At 49.3% G+C, this 20404-nt stretch overlaps 1 protein-coding gene across 1 annotated transcript in view; it reads left to right on the top strand.

Moving 5' to 3' along the window:
- The window catches only part of CAMTA1 (calmodulin binding transcription activator 1), a 722747-nt gene that overhangs the window by 352606 nt on the left and 349737 nt on the right, over positions 1-20404 (top strand). The window contains exon 5 of the mRNA XM_037062053.1: positions 14995-15130. Within this exon, the coding sequence (XP_036917948.1) occupies positions 14995-15130 (136 nt within the window). The remainder of the gene's footprint in view (positions 1-14994; positions 15131-20404) is intronic.

The following is a 20404-nucleotide window of genomic DNA, read 5'->3' as shown; positions in this document are numbered from 1 at the left end:
TCCCAGTCATTTCAAGTTCCTTTTTCTCTACAGCAAAATGTCAGTCTCTGTTGATGGTCCATTAATTCAGTGATTTTCAACCAGTGTGTGGCAAGCATTTTTAAAACATGCAGTACCTGACTATTTAATCAGGGGCAGTGACCTCTTTTTCCTTAGACTGTCAAGTAAAAAAATTACAACAACTAAGTCAACAATAGCCATCTGGTGCGAATGAATCACAATTATGTGTTTCCTTGGTCGGATTGGCAAAAAATTGTATTTTTGTGTGTGTGCCACAGAATTTGAGTAATTAGTTTATGTGTGCAGTGAGGTAAGAAAGATGGAAAGTCTTTGCTTTTTTAATCGATTAGGCGATTATAAAACATTCTTTCACTTCTTCATTTATTGGCTGGAATACTTTTATAAACAAGTCCTCCCTATTTGCTATCTCAATGGAACAGTTTGAATGGGAAGTAGATAAATGTCTAATTCTTTATTCATCTTTATTCTTTTACTTATTTTTTTAGTTTTCAAAACAATGTGTTAGGTCACTAGCATCCTACATACAGGGACCAGGTAGTTTTTTGTTTGGGTACTGCAGGATAATTATGAACTTATGGATTTAAACATATTTAATGTGTTTTAATTCACAGCATTTACTGTTTTATTGATGCTCAAATTGTCCCATCTTTGGTCAGTGGGAGCCTCTTCATATCAGTCCCCAAATCCTTTTCACATCATACTTAATGGTGAAACTGAATATTTTTCCCTTAAGATGAGGAATGAGACAAGGGTGTTTATTCTCACCACTTCTTTTGAGATTGCGCCACAACTTCTAGCCAGTGCAATAAAGTGAGAAAAAATATATTAAAGACATCTAGAATGGACATGAAGAGGTGAAACTATGTTTACTTACAGGCAACTGGGTTATATATGCAGAAGGTTCTACATCATCTGTAAAAAATTATTAGAGCTAATAAGTGGGTTTCACAAGATCACACCTACAGTATCGATAGACAACAATGAATTGTATTTTGATGTAGTGGAAGTGAAGAATCCAAAAAGGAAATTAGGAAAACAATTTCATTCATAATAGCATGCACGTACTTAGATAAATTTGATTTACAAAATATAAAACCTGGGTTACAAAGTCTAAATGAGAGACAGTAAAGACTTACCTAAATGGAGAGATGCTCCATGTTCCGTGATCGCTTTGAAGCGATGTGAAGATTCAGCAATATAGTTACATGGCGGTTATTTCCAATGTAACCCCCATCAAAACTTTAGCAGGTTTTTTGTTGTTTTTGTTGCAGAAATGTCAAACTAACCTTAAAATTTACGTATACAGAAATATGCATCCAAAGGACCAGGCAGGCGCAGAATAATTTTGAAAATAAGAGCAAAGTTGGAGGGTTTACACCCCCTGATTTCAAAGCTGCAACAGTCAGGACAGCGCAGTATTGTCATAGGCTGGAAAGTGGAACAGATTATGAAGTCCAGAGGTGAAGCTTTGTGTTTATAGGCAATTTATTTTCAGCAAAGGTGCAAGAGCAATTCCACGATGGAAAGAATAGCTTTTTAAAAAACCAAAACTGAAAATAAGTGGTGCTGGGGCAATTAGATATCCATGGGCCAAAAACCACCTTTGACCCAAGTCTCACTCTTTACGCAAAAGTGAGCTCAGGATGCATCACAGATGTAAATGTAAGAGCTGAAACTATGAAACTCTTAGAAAAAAACACAACAGAAGATTTTTGTGACCATGGGTTAGGCAAAAAATTCTTGAATATAACATTAAAAACATGTTTTATAAAAGAAAAATGATACATTTGACTTCACGGAAATAAAAAACTTTGCTTTTTAAGTATAGTAGTTACCGTGGGGAGGGGAGTGGGAGGAGGTAGAGGAGGGTGTGGGGGGATAAATAGTGATGGAAAAACATTAAAAATAAAAAAAGGAGCCCTGGCTGGTGGAGCTCAGTGGACTGAGTGCGGGCCTGAGAACAAAAGAATCACGTTTCGATTCCCAGTCAGGGCTCATGCCTGGGTTGCAGGCCAGTTCCCAGCAGGGTATACATGAGAGGCAACCATACATTGGTATTCTCTCCTTCTCTCTTTCCCTTTCCCTCTAAAGATAAACAAATAAAATATTTAAAAAATAAAAGAAGCTATTAAGAAAAAGAAAAGTCAGGCAGTGGGAAAAATTTTTTGTAAATCAGGTGTCTGATAAAGGGCTTATATCCAGATTTTATATAAATAACTCTTACAACTCAAAAAGGAGACAAATAATTTATTAAAAACAGGCAGAAGATTCAAGTAGACATTTCACCAAAGAAATTATTTGAGTGGCTAACAAGCACGTGAAAAGATGTCCACCATCCTCAGTCATTAGGGGGATGCGCATGAAAACCCTACCCCACGCCCACGAGGATGCTGTCGTCCAGGGACAGGCAGTGCCAGCTGCCAGGGGTGTGGGCATGGTGCGACCCCGTGCACTTCCAGCCAGAGTGCAGAATGGTGCTGCCACTTTGCAGACCAGCCTGGCAGTTTTATTTTTATTTAATGATACATAAATGAAAGATACTGTTGCGTGAGTTTTAGTCATGGGTAGGAAAGTCTCCTGCGCTTTCTGGTTGTGGAGAAATGTAGCTACTTACTTTTCGAGTATGTCTGACTTTATTTTTCACACTTAAATCTATGTTCCCTTGGAATTTGTGCTGCTGGATGATAGGAGGGGTAGATCCAATTTTGTCTTCCTCCGTATGCCTGTTGTTATTCCAATACCATGTATTAAAAAGCCAGCCGCCTCCCCGAAACTGAACTGAGGTGCCTCCTTTAGTGTGCGCTGACTCTGTCTATGGAAGTGGGGAGATTTCTGGGTTTTTCCACTCTATTCTATTGTTTTATTTGTAAGTCGGTAATTTCATACTTTTTAAAGTATAGAGGCTTTATAGCATATATTAATAGCTGGTCAGGCTAGTCCCACACCTTGATATTCTTTATTGGAGGTTTTTGGCTGTTCTTGGTATTTTTTTTTCCTTCCTAAGAAGTTTTATGATAAATTTGTCTGTACCCAGAAAAAAATATCTTCATGGGGTTCTCATCATCATTACATTATATTTATAAATTAAATATATTTTTAAATTAACTTTTTATAATCTACACTTTTTCTAACCAAGGACATGTTATGTCTTTGCATTTATTGGAAATTACTTTTGTGTCTTTTATAAAACCCAGGTTTTATAGTTTGGAGAATTTCTTAATTACATTCTTGCCTAGGTGTTTAATCTTCTTTTTCTGTGTAGATAGTAAGTGGAGACTTCCATCATTCCTTCTATCTGTTCTATTTGTGTGGGTGAGCATTGACCCACACATTTATATAAGGTATTATGTATGTAAATTATAGATTGTGTATCTTAATCTTATACCTGCTTCTTTACTTTTAAAATTTGCAGTAGTTTTTCCATGGATCCCATGATCTTTTTACCATATTGTTACTGGTTTTGCTAGCTATCGGCTTCTTGGATTAAAAGGTACCACTTGGCTGGAAGCATCCCTGGTGAGAACAAAGCTCCCTGAGGTCGCCTTTCTTCCTTGACGTGCCTCTGACGCTGCAGTGGGGCTCTTGCGTCCCTGAGGACCTCGACATGAGGGAGGTGGCCCCAGAAAACAGCAGCAGGGGAGTGTGAGGTGTGAAAGGAAGGGGAGGGCCATAGTAAGGGCCTCTTTTTTCCAGCAAGTCTCCTCGGTGGGCAACGGGAGCTCAGGCCCTGGCACGCTGCGTAGAGCAGCCAGAGTTGTTCTAACTGCAGGGCAGGAGGCCGGGGTCGCCTCAGAGTCGTCCTGCCCACAGGGCAAGGGAACTAGCAGTTCGCCCACAAGTCCCCATCCTCTGGCTGAGGGATGCTTCTGGGACATTAATGGTCACATAAGTGGTACAGTGGAACTGGGTGTCTAACATGGACAGGCCCTGCAGACTGTGATGAACCAGTGACCTTAGGGGTGGATCTGGAGTCAAAATGACTCTTTCTGGCTAGAAAGGCTGGATTTCCTCTTGATCTGTGTGTTGGGAGGCTAGCGACACCCACTTCTCAGGTTGTGAGAATGCAAAAAAGTAGAAGTAGATGTACTCATAGACATAGGTGTAGGTGTCAGTGTAGGTGCGCACGTAGGTGTAGATATAACTATACACACAGATGTGCACATAGCAGTAGAGGTAGACGTAGAGTGGACGCAGACACCGATGTGGATGTGGAGGAGGATGTAGGTGTAAGTATACACACAGGTGCACAGGTAGACATAGAGTAGACATAGATGGACGTAGACATTGATGTGGACGTGGAGGAGGATGTAGGTGTGAATATGCACAGAGGTGCACAGGTGGACATAGAGTAGGCAGAGTGGACGCAGACGCCAATGTAGACGTGGAGGTGGACGTAGATCGAGATGTAACATGCATGTGGTGTGCTTTGCCCAGCATCAGGCACTTGGCTGGAGTTGGTGGCCTTTACTAAATGAAGAGACTTGCGTGCCTGCTTGCAGTTGCTGTTACCTTTTGTCCTCGACTCTGTTTCAACCTCTCTGCTCTTCTCAGGTGGCTGCTACCTTAGAGGCCTCCCAGAGTGGCCCCCTCTCTTTCTTCCCAGAGCAGCACCTGGCTGCTCGCCCCCTCCTCAGAGCCCCTCCCACCACCTTCCACCTGTTCTGTATTACGTTCTGAAATGGCAGTGCAGCCTCATTTTCTTCGTGCTGGGGAGCCCTGGTTCCCTTTGCAGCTGGCCTGGTTTTCCCTTTGCTGTGCCAAGGACCTGTGAACCGTGGAGGGGACCCGCCCCTCAGGCATCAGAGTGGTGGATTAGATATGATCAGGTTGCTCCTTATCACAAGTTAAAATGATGATTCCATTTATTAAGGCCATTTAAAGTGCACACTTTGGCCCTGGCTGGTGTAGCTCAGTGGATTGAGTGTGGGCCTGTGAACCACACGATCGCAGTTCGATTCCCAGTCAGGGCACATGCCTGGGTTGCAGGCCAGCTCCCAGCAGGAGACTTACAAAAGGCAACCATACATTGACATTTCTCTCCTTCTCTTCCTCTCTAAAGATAAATAAATAAAATATTAAAAAAATAAAGTGTACACTTTAGTTCCCTGGCGGGTTACCTTCTGCCAAAGAAAGAAGACAGGGCCATGCTCACGTTCTCGAAATGCCTAGGGAACAGCCTTTCCCTCTCCCTTCTGGGTTCTTCAGCTGCTGCATTTGAGTGCAGCTGCTGCATTTGAGTGAGTTGATACAGAGCAGATTAACAGGAGGAGAAAAAACAGATTTAGTTTTGTGTGTACTGGAGCCCCATGGGTAGTGTCCCTCACACAGTAAGGAAACTGAGGCTCTGTGCCGTCCTGAGCAGAGGGGAGGAGGAGGGGTCCCAGGACCACAGGGCGGTGGGAAGCGCAAATGCTCAGTGAGCAGGTGTCGGCCCTGCCATGGGGAGAAGTCTTTCTGCTGTGAAGGGTTGTCTGTGTAGCAGCTCTCTTCCTGGTCCAGGGAGGGGTGGGAAAAGACTCTTCCTGAGTCCATTAGGCCTTGTGCCTTCAGCTCAAAATAATGCATGTGCCAAGTGGCATGTTTGGGCGTCTTGTATTCTGTTCCCCCTCAGTCCTGCCTTTGAAACGTGACCAAGAAGTTCCAGGGCAGAAGTTGAGTTGGTAGGTCTCTGCAGGCTCAGTCCTGAGACTAGGGCAGCTCGGCTACACTCACGTCCAGCAAGCAGTCAGGTACTTGATAAGAGGCGTGTCTATGGAGACAAAAAGAAGTATGGCTCATGCCGGGAACGTCTGACCGTAAGGCCACTGGGAGTTCAGAGGGTGGCCAGTGCGGGTTTCTCAGCCGGCCGGTGCATCTTCGGAGACGGTGAGGGTGGGCAGCGGCTAGCCGCGGGGCTCTCCTGGGTCGCAGTCTGCGCGTCTCTGCTGAGCCTTCTGATTGTGCCGAGGCAGGTCTGTCTGTGCGTCATGCGGGGGCTTCTCGGAAGTTTACATCTCATCGTCCCCCCTCGGCTTCCAGGGCTGCCGGAAGGGCAGTTTTGGTTTTCACGGACCCTGGGTCAGAGGGTGGGAGAAAAGTCAGAAACATTCGTTTGGAGAGTGTAGCTGAGCATCGGAGGGAGCCCGAAGAATGCCGGGTCTAGTCCAGTTTCCAGGTAGGAAACAAAGCCGGGAAGACAATGAATGGCACTAGAATTTCATACCCACAAAGGTGTGTTGTTGAAACATTATTTTTCTTTCTGCACTTGCCCCTTTTCTATCAGAAATAGCCGCATTAGGACAAATTTGTTTGCAATTTAAGTCTAGTTTTAGTAAACTTGGCCTGCTTGTTTATGTAAGTGCAGCAAGAGTAGTGACTAACCATATAGGCTCTAGGGTTGCATTGCCGAAACTCTTCGTGAAGAAGCTCAGATGGAATGCTTCACATCCTCTCCAGGCTAGGAAGCCACACCAAGGACTTGCCACGCGTCACCTACAATACCTATAGATTTGGGTAAATCCTTCTCTTCTCAAGGTCCCTAAACTATCCAGGAAGTGACCTCTCTTACTCACCTGGTTCGGCTGCTGGGAACCATGTAAGCCAGGCACCAGCTGAATTTTCTGAGGGGCTTTCTTGGCCCCATAAAATCAACCCGAATCCCTTAAAGCTGTCTGGTCATATCGAAGTCTGTGTATCCCTGTCAAATGTGACAATCCAGGCAAAGCCATGGTAATGTAACCAGTGTGTACGGCTGTGTCCTGTTGGAAGGAGAGCAGATCCGATTGACTATGTTGCCGTGTTTTGGGAGAAAGCCCCCAAGGTCTAAATTCAGGATCACTTCTGAAGAACGGGCTCGTAGCCTTATTCGAATTCATAGGAGCTTTAACAGGAGAAACTCACACACGTGGGCAAGGCAGCTGCGCCCTGTGGTGGCCAGCCCAGAAGAATCCACCCCTCCCAGGACAGGACCCCTGTTTATAGGGGGTTATTAGTGAAACCACGCGGAGGGTAGTCACGTAGACCACCAGGAAGAACAATGCATTTCTGAGTTAACAGATAGCATCAGGCAGTTACTCACACTCTGTACTTTCATTAACCTTCTTCCTTGGGGCCTGGCGTTTATCTTTGGTGGCATTCTGGGTTTTCTGGATGGTCAGCCAAGCTTGAGGCTACAGAGAGTTGAAGAGTCACAGAGAGTTGTACTGAGAGCCCAGCATTTCCCAGACGCCTTTGCTGCCAGAGCCATATTGCATCTCTCACTCCCCCTGCACTCTGAAAACAAGGACACTCGCTAAGAGTTTCCTGATTCTGGGCGGATCTGGCAGAGAGAAAATGATAAAAGTTTCATCTTTGTTCAGAAAAATATATGTGACTCAATTGCCATAAGTCATAGCTTAAGAGGAAAGGTTTTCTTATAACTGGAAAAGTAAAGATTAAAGACACAGCAATATTTTAAACAAAAAGTGATAAAAGGTATAACCATCCTCATTAGTTCATTCAGCCCCATGTAATTAGTTCTTGTTGACTTTTTTGTTAGCAATTTTATGAAGCATCAGGAGGGTTTTTTTTCATTGAATTTCGGTACTTCTTACCCAGTTCAGTGGTATGGCCTGGAAGTTCCCAGAAACTGTTTCTGAGGGTGCTTGCCAGAGTTCTTCTCACACTTTTCTTTGAAGATGGAACACTTTGCAGGAACGCTTTTTGCAAAAGCATCAGAGTAAAAGAATAAGTTTCTGAAAATGACAAAAATCTTTAAAATGGGCACCGTCAGAAATCTGATGAGAGTTTCTGATGAGCTTCTGATGAGTTTCAATGTAATGACGGGAAAGTCGGTTTCTGCAGCACAAAATTTTGAGGTAATAACTAGAATTACAAGTGCCAACATTATACCAGGACATCTTATTTCTAAGGAATTCATACAGTTGCCAGAACACTTACATGCCTACGTAAATGTGATATAAGGAAGAAGGTTTAGTATTACTTCTTATCTGAAGAAGCCTCCTAGGTAATTTAACATATTGAATGTTTTTGATGAGTTTAACATCTTCCTTTTTATAAGGAGAGAGAACAACTCTTTTAAGATGTTCCAGAGACCCTCCCCGCACCCCCCCAAAAAAAAACCCCAAGTTATTTCAAGGCCAAAAGGACTTTATTTCGAATTTGATTTGGAGAGAAGTCATCAAAACCATCAAAGGTTTGGACACTTGATTAAACGAGACTGCGGCTGATTAGGAAGCACTGCTTAGTTATCTGTTTAAGCAAAGTGGTAGTGAAAGATCTCAAAGGCGAACACAGAGGCTGCTTCGTTCGGAGCAAAACTTGCTCTCACTATTGAAAAGACTAGGTTTACTCACGTAATCAAAGACTTGGTGATAAAATTAACATAAAGCATAGGAAATTGTTCTGATAAAACACAAAATCTTTGCTTTCTAGGCAGATTATCCAGAAGGTTAAAAAAAAACACAAAACCTCAACCTTTCACCCTCTCTTATTCAGAGCAGATCAGTAATCCAAGAAAATGTCCTTTTAACAAAGAGATAACCAAATTCTAATTTTGCAGCAGTGTACTTGTAATGTTAAAATTCATTCTTTCATTTTAAAAACCAGTTGTATCCATTCCAACCTTAGCTAGTTAATCACACATAAAATTTCTTTCCCAAGAGTTTTATTCTCACAAAGTTCTGGATTTCTTTTACTGAGATTTTGTGCTGTGGTGTTCCTTTTTCCCATTCTGATATAACTAGTTTAAAACCAGGACAAAATTACTTTCTTTTCCCTCAACAAAAATTCATCTCCATGCTTCATACCTTCTTTTCCTGAAAACACGTTTTCTACTTCCTTGGCACGTGGAGATACTTCCCTTACTGTCTCAGCAAGTTTTATTTGCATATAGCAATTAGAAGTCTTAACCCTTAGAAACCTTAATTTCTAGTGAAAACTAGGCAATTGTGACCTGCCTGTTATACCAGCATTCTCTTAGGTTGGCAAGTTTATGGATATATTTATTTTATAGTCTCTAAAAGCCCCTGCTTTCTTACTGTGCATTTTTGAAACACGGCACAGGACGTGTTACTGCAGATGAAAATACGTTCAGCGTCTCTGTGATAAGAAGCCAAGAGTGGACCAACTCACGTTCATTCATCAGTGTTTCTGTGTTTTATCTGATTTGGAAGCGATCTAAGTAGTCACTAAGTTCCCATCACTGAAGTTAATTTAGTAAAACTCTGAGATTTCCAGTTACCAAAGAAGATCTGGGAAACTATTTAAATAGACTAACTATAAAACATAATTATTGTTGAAAAGTTCGCTTAGGAACTGTTATCCCACTTACATCTATCTAATTCTCCTGTTCTTAATAGATGATTACTCATGAAAATTTCATGAGACGCTAAAGCAGTTAGCCATCATCTTAAATTACTTTCCTTGCTGACAGATTTTGTGGTTGAAATAACTTGAGCTCACGTGACCATAGTAAATCTAGGTAGGATGCACGTATCACGCTCAATGCTAGTAACTATAAAGACATGCCTTTGGCAATGAAACCAGCCAACAAGCTAGCTTTTATTTGCTGAAAACTATCTTAGAACATGTAAACTTGAAGAACAGCTTGGGTTTGTTTTTATATTTGAGTTTCAGGAATATTTAACTCTTAAGTGCTGAATTTAAAGATAATTAAATAGTGCTCTTTTACAAATCAATTTTTGGCAATACCCTCCGGAGACAGGAAAGAGTTACACATGTGTTAACATAGATCCATGGACATATGGACACACACAGACCCACACAGAGACCTCACAGAGCTTCCATTCTAAGCCTTCGGCCATGAATCAAGTACAACAATTTCAAACTCACTAGTTAACAAATAACAGCTAAATGCAAATCGGCGGATGCAACAAGGGAAGGTTATCTGCTCCAGTGACTAAATAAAGCTCTTATTTTAGCTCTGCACTAATGTTTGTGGAGAATACTTTGAAGATTTGTATTTGTTCTTGACAAGTAATCTTAAGGAGGCTTTGAGTTAGATTTGGGGTGAGACAGGCTTTTAGCAGTTTATATTTCAAGGCCTGCCCGCCCTGCCACATCCTTTTCCTTCAGTCTTAAGTCATTGTTTTAGTTACCCCCTGGAGGGGGGCGGTTCAGAGATGTGGTAAGATTTACGGAAAGAACACAAGTTTTCCCCCCAGAGTTTGAGGGCACGTTTGTCTGTGACCAGAGTTCGGGGAACCTCCAGCGTCACGAGGCCCCAGTGTCTGCACTGTCTGCAGGCGGCAGCGTCTGCACGGACTGGGGGTCGCTCTCAGAGTTTTGCTTTTCCTTCCCGGAGCACTCTCGTCGAAAATCAGAAACTGTGGTTCTCACTCCTTGTTCATCTCTGTCCCTCGAGCTGTCCTCAAAGAACTGGGGAGCCTTTTCCATGACAAGGCTTCAAGATTGACTAGCCTGCCCAGCCAGAGGATTTTGAATTTGCCTTTTTATATCAGGGAGAGAGTTTTCTACTAAGGTGGGCATTAAAGGATGTCCACGTCCTGGAACCTCAGGGTTTAGTGCAGTGCATCTCTGAAAAGTCTTTGTAAAGCGTTCAACCAGTGTCTCAGGTTCTCCCTTTTTAGGGGCTCGGTTTAACCTTAGACCGATTTACCTAAGGTCTAAGTGGAGGGGAGAAGCCTCCACTAAGCTTGCTCTTCACCCTGAGTGTCAGCCTCTGGCTAAGCCCGCCCTGGTCTTTCACAGGAGGGTCTGGAAGAATGCTTGTCTCCTCCCTGGGGGCGTTTCCTCTGGGGGCTTCTGGCTTGTCCGTCATGGGTGGGAATAGCCCCCACTGAGAAGGCCCCTGTCAATGGGGCTGTGGAATGGCCACTCATGGTTTAAAATTCCTCTTTGAATTTGGTTGGGTCTTCTGAAAGTGAAGGTTAGAGAGCTTTATGATTTAAAAGACCTGCTGCTGTGCCCTCTGCAGGGCGCCCAAGTTCCACGGGTGGGTGTCTGAGATCCCCATGCCTGCCTGCGAAGGACATTGCATAGGGAGGCTGGAGGCTGGCACAGCCTGGTGACAGGGCCCACAGAGTGAGAGAATACCTTTCTGTCTGCCCCCACCCTGCCCCGCCCCCGGGGCTTCTGCTAATCCCCTTCCAACACTCCCTGCTTCCTCCATTTAGACGGGCAGCCTGGATGCCCGGGGCCTGGGGGTTAGGCCGGAGTGCTCTCTGATTTTACCGGGTAACGTAAAGTGGGAGTGGGAGGTTAGAGTGCAGGTGTTTGGGAGCTAAGATTTGCTGAGGAGGTGCAGCCAGATTTGAGGAAGGGGACTTTGTGTTGGATGGGACTTTAGTTTTGGTTTTAAGCCTATTTCTGTTTTCTCTCTTATTCAGGCTATGTTCCCTTGTATTCTCTTCTCAACTTGGTCTTTCCATAGGTATCAATAAGACAATTGTTTGGAATGAGAGCTCTCTCTAAAGAAGATTTTTATGTTAATTATAGTCAGTTCAGAGGACGCATTGTTTGATCATTGATAAGTAGGATCTTATATTAACCTCAGTAAGGACCCAAACCAGTAAGCCTTTTTATGGCTTAACCGTGGGCCCGAGAGGCATCCAAAAAGAGGCCCAAGGATGTGGCCCTTTGACAAGATCTGGAAAGTTCATTCTCATTTATCTTCAGGAAGGAAATGACCTTCATTGTCACAAATGTTGATAGCGGGGTACAGTATAGTCTCCCACGAGGATGTGAGGTGTCTCCTGTCCAGACCTGCTAATCGGAGACACCAGGCAGGCGCCACCGGAATGGGACTTTTCTGACGATGAAGGCCCCTCGTGGACCGGGACCCCTTCTGACAAGCTCCCCTGCGAGGTGGCACAGTCAGAGAGAATGCTCCTTGTGCCCTTCCCGTGGGACTGGCCACCAAATGCTCGTTGGTACATTACCTGCCGGCTGGTGGAGACCAGAGAGAATGTTCTCGCTGGTCACAAAGCTGAGCTCCCAGGACATAACCTCGCCCAGTCTTCCCATAGGGGGCCCATGGCAGAGTTGGCCTAAACAAACGCTGGTCTGGTGAGGGCCGTGGACTCACCAGACTGGGAGTAGGGCTCCAGTAGTAGGTTTACAGGACCCAGTGCCTGCGAGCTACCGTGTGGCTGTCCTCCTTCCGACAAGCAGCACAATGACAGGAAAACAGTCTCTGTACCCCGGGAACGGCTACCCGGGCATTCCTCCCAGCTGATCTAGAGTTAGAAAGGACCAGGACTTACCCCACTCTCGCTTCCGTGGGACCCTCCAGCAGAGATCTGGGGGCCCGAGGTGGTGAGCGTTCTCATCTCCTGCTGGCACTTGTCCTGGGTCCCAGGGCCATTCAGCTGCAGTGGCCCTGGAGGGGTCCAGCCCCACATTAGGTACCGGAACTGAAGAAGAGAAACCTTTTCCCTTCTCTTTTCTAGATTCTTTGCCTGGTCCAATAATTAAGTTGATGTAAGACAGAATAACAGCAGAAAAAAAACCCAATTTAATTTTGTACACACCGGAGAGCCCTCCAAACATGAGGCTCCCAGAGGGTCTAGTACTTGAGGTTTCGGTGCTGTCCTGAGCTAAGGAGAGGAGGCAGGGGTCCGGACCACAGAGGGGAGGGAGGAAGCGCCCAGAAAGATGGGGAGCGCCCGCGCTGGGGAGGTAGATGCTTGCTCTGCCCCGAGGAGAAAGGAGCCATGCAGCTCGCCTCCTGGGGCTCCCTGTGTAGCCCCTCTGTTACTTGGAAGAGAGGTGGAAAAGAAAGGACTCTTCTTGAGTCTGTTAGGCCTTGATTGCCTTCAGCTCAAAATAATCTGTATGTCCAAGTGGCATATTTTGGGGTTACATAGTCTGCTCCCCCCTCAAATACAAAGGTCAGGTCACCAGAGGGAGGTGGGTTTCCTTGGGCGGGTGCAGTTGTGACTCTGTGAATGTGACGGTGTTGTGGGGGGTCTCAGCAGTTACAGTCTGGGCACAGGTGGCCTGAAGGTACTGTTGAGGTTCTGGACCAGGAGAAGGAGGACAAGAGGGCAGGGCCCTGTCTTAGCTCACAGGCTGCTGGATTGCAGCAAGGCTGTGTCTGGCAGCAGATGGGGTTTGGGGGGCCCGGGCTCCCTGCCACACTCTCAGCAGGCTCAGAGGGGTGCAGACAAGTGCAGGGCCGTCTAGTGGATCAGACACAGCCCTTTGCTTATTCCTGAGGCTGTGGCCGTGAGCGCAGCGGTGGGACTTCGGGGCCTGCCTACTGGGTCTTCCAAGGGGTGGGGGCTCGCAATGCTCTGAAGCTGAGGTACCAACACCTGGAGCAGGGCTGAAGCCGGGGGAGGCAGGCCCAGCGGCCCCGTGTTCCAGCTTGCCTGCTGCAGAGAGATGGGAAAGGGCTGTAAGGTTGTCAGGGCGATACAGGGACCATCAGGTGACAGCCTTGTGACAAGCACAGGGAGCTGTTTCCCAATTATTGTCATCTGTGCCAACTTAGGGAAGAAACCGACAGACACAAACTGATTGCGCCATGACTGGCAAACCAGGAAGTGTCTGGAGTCCAAAATTCCTGTTGACCTGGTGTTCGGTCGTCGCCCTGTGGCTGATGGGCACAGCCCTGCTGGGGAGGAACTGCAGTTAGGTGCTGACACCCTGCATGGTGTCATGGCGTGGCAATCCTGGCCTGGTGTTCTTTCCCCTACGCAATAGAATAGTACGCCACCAATAGCCAGTGTCCTGTGCCTGGTTGTGAAATGGCCCTGGCGTTCAAAGGAGCAGAGAAGGACAGGGCAGAGGCTCCTGACCCGCGCCCCGGGGAGGAGGGCCGGTCACCCCCTCACCTCTGCGGCGGCAGGGCAGCAGAGCCCACTGGCTTCACAGAAGCCACTTCCTTTGCACCAGCTAGGGGTGGAGTGGAATGCCCACCTGAGCGGGTCTCGTGTGTGCCCAGTGGCTTGCTGTTCCTTCCTCTGTGCTGAGCGTTTAGGTGCAGAGTGACACGAAGTGGCCGCGGGCGGGGATGGAGGATGCGGGTGGCGCTGTCACTTCTCAGGGGAGTCTCCCTTGAAGGTGGGGTCCACCCACACCTGCCAGACTTCGTTCTGGCAGTGGTTTCCCGTAGCACTTGCCCACCGCTGCCGCAGGAGTTCAGCTCTTGGTCGCCTTGGTGTTTCCAAACCAGAATCTGTGGCCGCTGCAACTGCGGCGGGTGGGGGATGTGAGCCCCTCTGCTCCCTGTGGCTCGTGCATGGCTTCTTGGAGGAAAATTTAAGGTTCTTCTTATGTGTCCTTCGTAAATGGCGCTGGAACAGCCACCCCACTCGTAAGCATTTAGCAAGAGAGCAGCTATTTTCGTAAGATACAGCGGTGGTGGACCGAACAGACAAATTTGCCTGGCGGTTCCTGGGTCCTCTGACAGCTGGAGCCCAAATGGGGAAGAATCAGGTACTTAGCTCGCCGGGGAGGGCGCGCTGGCCGCTCCCGTCGCAGCCCTGATCTGATGCAGGCAATGAATCAGGAGCACTCGGCCTGGCGACGCGCCTTCCATTGGTCTGTTCCTAACATAGTCATCCCGCATCCGTGCAAACTTATTTATTTCCTAATGCTGGGTGATGGATTAGAAGATAGGTGGAAAATCTTTCGAGGAGAGATAAGATATTGCAGGCTGCTGTGACAGCCTGGCTCTTTTTGCTTGCTCTGTTTTCCCTACTTTTCAGTGCGGAGCTCAGGCCCCAGCATCGTATATCCTGATTAGATGGTGACGATTACTAAGGGGATGTTTTTTAGCCTATCATTGACACATTTAATTCATTAGGTACCAAATCCGCAAGCAAATTTTGGCTGGCCATAAAACATGGTTAATCCAGGGAGCTGCAATAAAGGGTGAAAAATTACGTTCCAGCAACTGTGGAATATTGCTTTTCTGCGGAGACTCTTACTGGTCCGCGATATCTTTCTTCATAAATTTGTCTTCTGCTTGGTTCTCTTGGTAACTTAACTGTTTGTTGTTTCCAGACCACAGAATGGCTCAATGATACTCTACAACAGGAAAAAAGTGAAGTACAGGAAAGACGGGTATTGCTGGAAAAAGAGGAAAGACGGGAAGACGACCCGAGAGGACCACATGAAGCTGAAGGTCCAGGGCGTGGAGGTAAAGAGCGGGCCGGCCCTCCTGCCCCAGCGCTGTCCTTTCCGGGCCACGCCGAGGATGGGTTGCTCTGCAGGGTCTGGGTGCCCGACAGCCCTGTCCAGCGCACTCCTGGTTGCCAACCCCGCTTGTTTCCCCCGATCGGGCTCTCCATGAGACCGATCTCACCAAAGCGCTCCTGCCCCTCAGGGGCCGCTGGAGTGTAGGTCGGGGTCAGCAAGGTTCCTGCAGAATCGTGTGTTGTGTTTCCCTCGGAGGGGCCTCCACCTGCACTGAGAGTTGCAGGTGCTGGGGAGGGGGAGCCGCCGCGGGGGTCTCCCTCCCAAGGTGGCCTGGGTGGGTCCCAGGGAGCCGGTGATCCCCAGTGGGGTGTGGCCGCACCCCCTCTACCAACAAACCCGCCCGCGCCCCTCGGTGTGGTTCAGTCTCAGGGAGCTGGCAGGTGTTGCAGGTAATCTGATGGGCTGGTAAGGTGTGCAGGGTTGTTGCGGGCCGGGCTGGGGTGGTGGTAGGACTGCGGGATGTATCGTGGGATCTCGTGCAAACTCTGTCCGGGTCCCAGGGAAGACGGGGCACTGTCCAGTTTCCCTGCTGATCTGAGGGCACAGGTGCTCCCCTGGGCCGCCACAGGCACGTCCCCTGGTGCCTCTTCCCAGGGTTCCAGGGCCCGAGCCCCGTGCCACGACGCCAGAGGAAAGGGTGGGGACCGCGGTGCACTCGCAGCCTGCTCGGCAGCGAGCACCTGCTTCTTCGTGTCTGTGGGTCCTCGTGAAGGGTCTTCCTGGGAGGGGCAGGTGCTGTCTTAAGCCAAGAGCCAAGAAGCTGGCTTGCGATCGCCTGGTTATTCGAAGCGGTCGCAGGAAGGGCTCTGGGAATCCGCTGGTGCCACGTGGCTGAAGGGACCGTCAGTCCACGTGGGCTCGGCCGCTCCCCCTCCATGCTGACGTTCTGTGTGACGAACTTGTCATCATGACCTTCTCTAGATTAATCATGCACTTCTCTGCACGTTAAAAATAGCATCCAATGGCTTTTGTCGTACTACCCTGCAGAGAGAGAGAACTTTGTTTTATGTTTTCCGTGGTTTTTTTGAACACCCAATAACAATGCTTTATGATGATGAACAAAGAAAAGTCCTGATATGAGAAATTCCAGTTTCCTATGTTCTCCTCCATCCGCTGTTTGCACAGCATGGTTGAATCAACTGTGAGAAACAGCAAAACACAGATCGCCCCGAATGTGCTGGTCCGGACCAGCTCCGGGATGTGCCACGACTGTGTACACAGATCAGCCTTTGTTACTCGGGCCTGAGGGGTGTGTGGGTTTGTCCTTATCTGAGTGGAGGAAAAGGTGGAGGAGGGCGGGGGGCCAAGAACGAGGGCGCTCCCCTGAGGGGTGGGGTCTCTGGGAACTCACACGGCCCCTGGGCCCACAGGTCTCCTTTCAGTGGCGTGTGAATCGGGAATGTGGTTGCAGGTGACAGTGAGGTGGAATCAGTCCTCAGCAGCCATGCAGGCGCCCGGGGGGAAGAAAGTCCGTGCCCCTTTTCCTCCCCGTGCTGTAAGTGAGGAGTGTCCCCGGATGTGGTCAGAATGATTTCAGGTTATTTTTAGGCCACGTTTGTGTTCGGAGTTAGTGTGGTTCCCACACTTGAGGCTAACACGTAGGCACATGGGTGGGGGCCATCTGGACCCACAGAACACAGAGGAGGGGAGGCACAGGACCGTGAGGGGCTCTCGTGAGGGACTTCCCGGGTGTGAGTGTCAGGAACAGTGGGAAGAGCAGGTGGGCTTGGACACGCGTTGGCCAGCAGCAGGGAGGTATGCTTTCAGGTCCTGGGACACAGAGGCCCCCAGGCAAGGGCATGGTGTGGTGGCCTCTCCCGAGGGGTTCAGGAAATGGTCCCATCCAGTCCTCCAGCAAGCTCTGATGGGGGCCCCACTCTGCACAGGGCCCCATGGGAGCCACAGAGAAACGGGAGCCTGAGTTACACTGAGGAGACAGCCTTGTCTGTACTCAGAGTCACAGATGGTGTGAGGACCGCAGAGCCCCGCACTTTCGGGAAGAAAGTGCTGGGAGGTCAGAGTGGCCACGATGGCCAGAGAGGCTTCCCAGGTCGGGGGATTGCCAGCTAAGCTCCTGAAGCCGGGTGGGGGGTGTGTGTGTGACTTATACAGCGTTCCCTAGCTTGCCTCCTCCTAGCATCGTGGTGGGGCCGTGTCTGTGTTGACACTCAGGTCTCCGCACCCCTTTTAACCGCTCTGCAGTGTCCACTGTGGAAGCACTGGGCCACTTCGGGTGGGCGGGCTCGGAGATTCCTTCCCGTTTTTCTGCATCACGGTGCTTCACGTCTGTCTGTGCACGTGTGTGACCGGACCTGGAGTTGCCGGCTGTGAGGGCTGAGTGGGTCCAGGCGTCCTGGACGCAGCTAAATTGCTCCATGGTGGCTGCACTAGCTACCTGCCCACCAGCCCTCAGAAGTGCCACTTGTCCTTCAGCCTGTCACACACTGATGGATGAGAGCTGGGAGCCCACTTGGTTCAAATTCAGGTTTTCTTCCATCATCTCCAGATGCACACATTCTTGTGTTGTCTACCATGGGCATGTTGTGCAAACAGCCCCAAAGAAAGACTGTGCTGGCGGGAGCGGCTGTGTATGCCCCTGACGTTGCCCTGCAGGTGCTCCGATCTGGACTGGCGGCTGGGCAGCCCAGGTCATGCAGGAGACAGCAGGCAGGTGGTCCTTCCCACCCAGCAAACTGCACTGTGGGTATGCGGGGCAGTGGGGGTTGTGTCATGCAGGAGGAGGGGCTGCCTGGTTTGGACCCTGCTTTCTCCCGTGGATTCATTCAGGCAGTTTCCTGCGACTCAGCACCCACCTCACGCCAGGCGCTGTGCCAGCCAACTACCCCTATCACTGGGGCAGGGGGAGGGGTGGGTAGACCACCCTGCGTGGGGCCTCAGAGCTGTGATTTTCTGCCACTTGAGCGGGTTGCCTCAGTTCAAGGACACAATAGAGATATTGGATGTACCATTTAACATATCACTTGCTATAAGTCTCCCCTCAGGCCAGGAAAACTTCCAGCCCCGTCCTGGGAACAGCTCAGCAGTCTAGCTTCTTTTGTTCTCAGAGGCTGGGGCCCTGGGTAACAGGCAACTCAAAGGCACATTGATTTTCTCAAGCAGGCTCAGGATGGGGCAGCACGTTTGAAGCTGATGAGCCGCTAGGTCCGTGATGACTTGTCTTGTCTGTGAGCCAAGGCTACGCTAGCTCGATAAGGATTCGGGGATGACAAAGGTTGGCAGGGGGGAGCAGGAGGGTGCTGCGGTGTCCGTATCTATGAGATGAAGTCTCAGCAGGCCTGAAGTCGGTCCTGCCCCGCACTCAGACTTATGCCTGCTTATTAGGGGGAATGATGGGGGGATTCCTTGAGAGTAGAGGGCACCCCTAAAGTGTCCCCTTGCCTCCTGGATTGCTGCTCCAGGGGTCTAGTGGTCTGCCTGAAGCCAGTCGGAGAGGGTGTTGTTCTTGGGTCCAAGACAGAAGGGTTCATCTCAGGCTCACTTGAGAGGCCTCAGAAGTGTGTGGGCTGTTCTTGCGCTTCTCCCAGGGAAGTGTGAGGGGTCAGAGCCCAGGCCGGCTGCGGGCCACCTACCTCTCGGCTGCTTCACTGCTGGGCTCCTGCTGTAGAGAGGAGCCGTGTGCTAAGTACAACGGCAGCCACAGGCTGACAGTTCTCCCGAATACCAGATGCACTGTCTTCCTCAACCCCCATCAAAACACCCACACAAAGCGCTGATTAGGCCCATTTCACAGATGAGGGGTTGAGGCTCAGAGAGGGCTTCTCTCTCCCCACTTCCCACCATAAGCCACCGTGGAGCTGGGACTGAGCCAGGTGTACCCGACACTCGGCGTAATCTCCTCCCTGACACCAGTTGCTCCTGGGCTCTTGGGCAGGACGTGTCCTTTTTCAGGTCCAGTCCGCGTGTTCCCTTCATGCATCAGCCGGCTGTCTACCTTGGTTGGGACAAGTGCTGAGGGTGCAGCGATGTCAAGAACTCTCATGGTTTGGGGGAGGCAGGCCAAAGGTCAAGCACGCAACTGTAACGCAGGGTGTTGAGGGCTGGGATAGAGGGTTACAGGCCCCCCGTGGAGCAGGCACATAGGAGGGGGACCCAGGCCGATCTGGGCTTAGGAGGCGGCATAGACATAGGGGACCAGGCAGTGTTTGGAGGTAGGCAGCACCGGGGTCTGGATGGGGAGTCGCCCTGGGCAGTGATGGAGGCCGCTGGAAAACAGGCAGCGTGATTTGAAGCAGCTGGTGCCAGCAGTGTGGTGTCAGTATCGTCCAGCCCCATCAGACCAGATGTTCACCTTGCGGGGACAGGGCTTCCTCTGCCCTGGTTGCGGGGCGGGCTTTGCTGGGTGTCCTGCCTTCGAAACCGTGGGTGGTCACTGCAGAGGCTGTTGGCTCAATTGTGGTTGCACGAAGACATCCTTCCCCACCGAGCCTGCTCTGTGGTGGACAGGAACCCCCCGGCCCGGACCGTCTGCCCAGCAGAAATGCCAGCCGTCATCTCCAGTCGGACTGCTCAGCAGTGAAGAGCATTTAGTTTTGCTGACGTGACGGAGCCTGCGAGCTCCGAGCCCACTGTGAGCGCGGCGGCAGCGGTAACGAGGTTGTGTTTTTGGACTCAGCTTCATTAGGACTGATGTTCTTTATTTGGACACTTAGGACACATATTAAAAAGAAAAAAAACACCTCTTTTAAAAGTAGGGATGATATTGTAGTTACCACATTAGGAATTAACAGGGCATGAAATAACTGTCTGCCTCGTGGCAATGCCAGATCGGTTCAGCTCTGCTTGCAGCCATAAGATAAATAGGTATCTTGCTTGCGGCTGATGGAAAAACATTTAAAATAGCCAGCCGCAACACGTGTGGCACCCGAGCCCAGTTTGGGAAAGAGCAGTGAGCAGACAAGGAGGAAGTTGGGGATGGACCAGCTCAGCAGCGGAGGCTCCCTGCTCCAGTGAGCCTGCGTGCTGCACGGTAGGCTTTAAGGAGAATACATAGGTTTGCTCTGTAACCCACTGTGCGGCTTTGGTCTGTGGACCTGTTATTTCACACCAGGCCCCTTCACAGTCACCATGTGCCTGTCAGTCTGCACGTCAGCAGTCCTGGCTCAGAGTCTGTTAACTTGCTGTGTCTGCCTGAGCCCGTGTTGGCCTTGTGACCCTGGCGCCGCCTGGGGTCTCTTCCTGGGTCTTCGGCAGCCAG

Source organism: Sturnira hondurensis, unplaced genomic scaffold, assembly GCF_014824575.4.
Source record: "Sturnira hondurensis isolate 20B ecotype Veracruz unplaced genomic scaffold, ASM1482457v3 Scaffold0013931, whole genome shotgun sequence".
Lineage (NCBI taxonomy): Eukaryota > Metazoa > Chordata > Mammalia > Chiroptera > Phyllostomidae > Sturnira > Sturnira hondurensis.
This window is presented reverse-complemented; position numbering and strand designations above follow the sequence as displayed.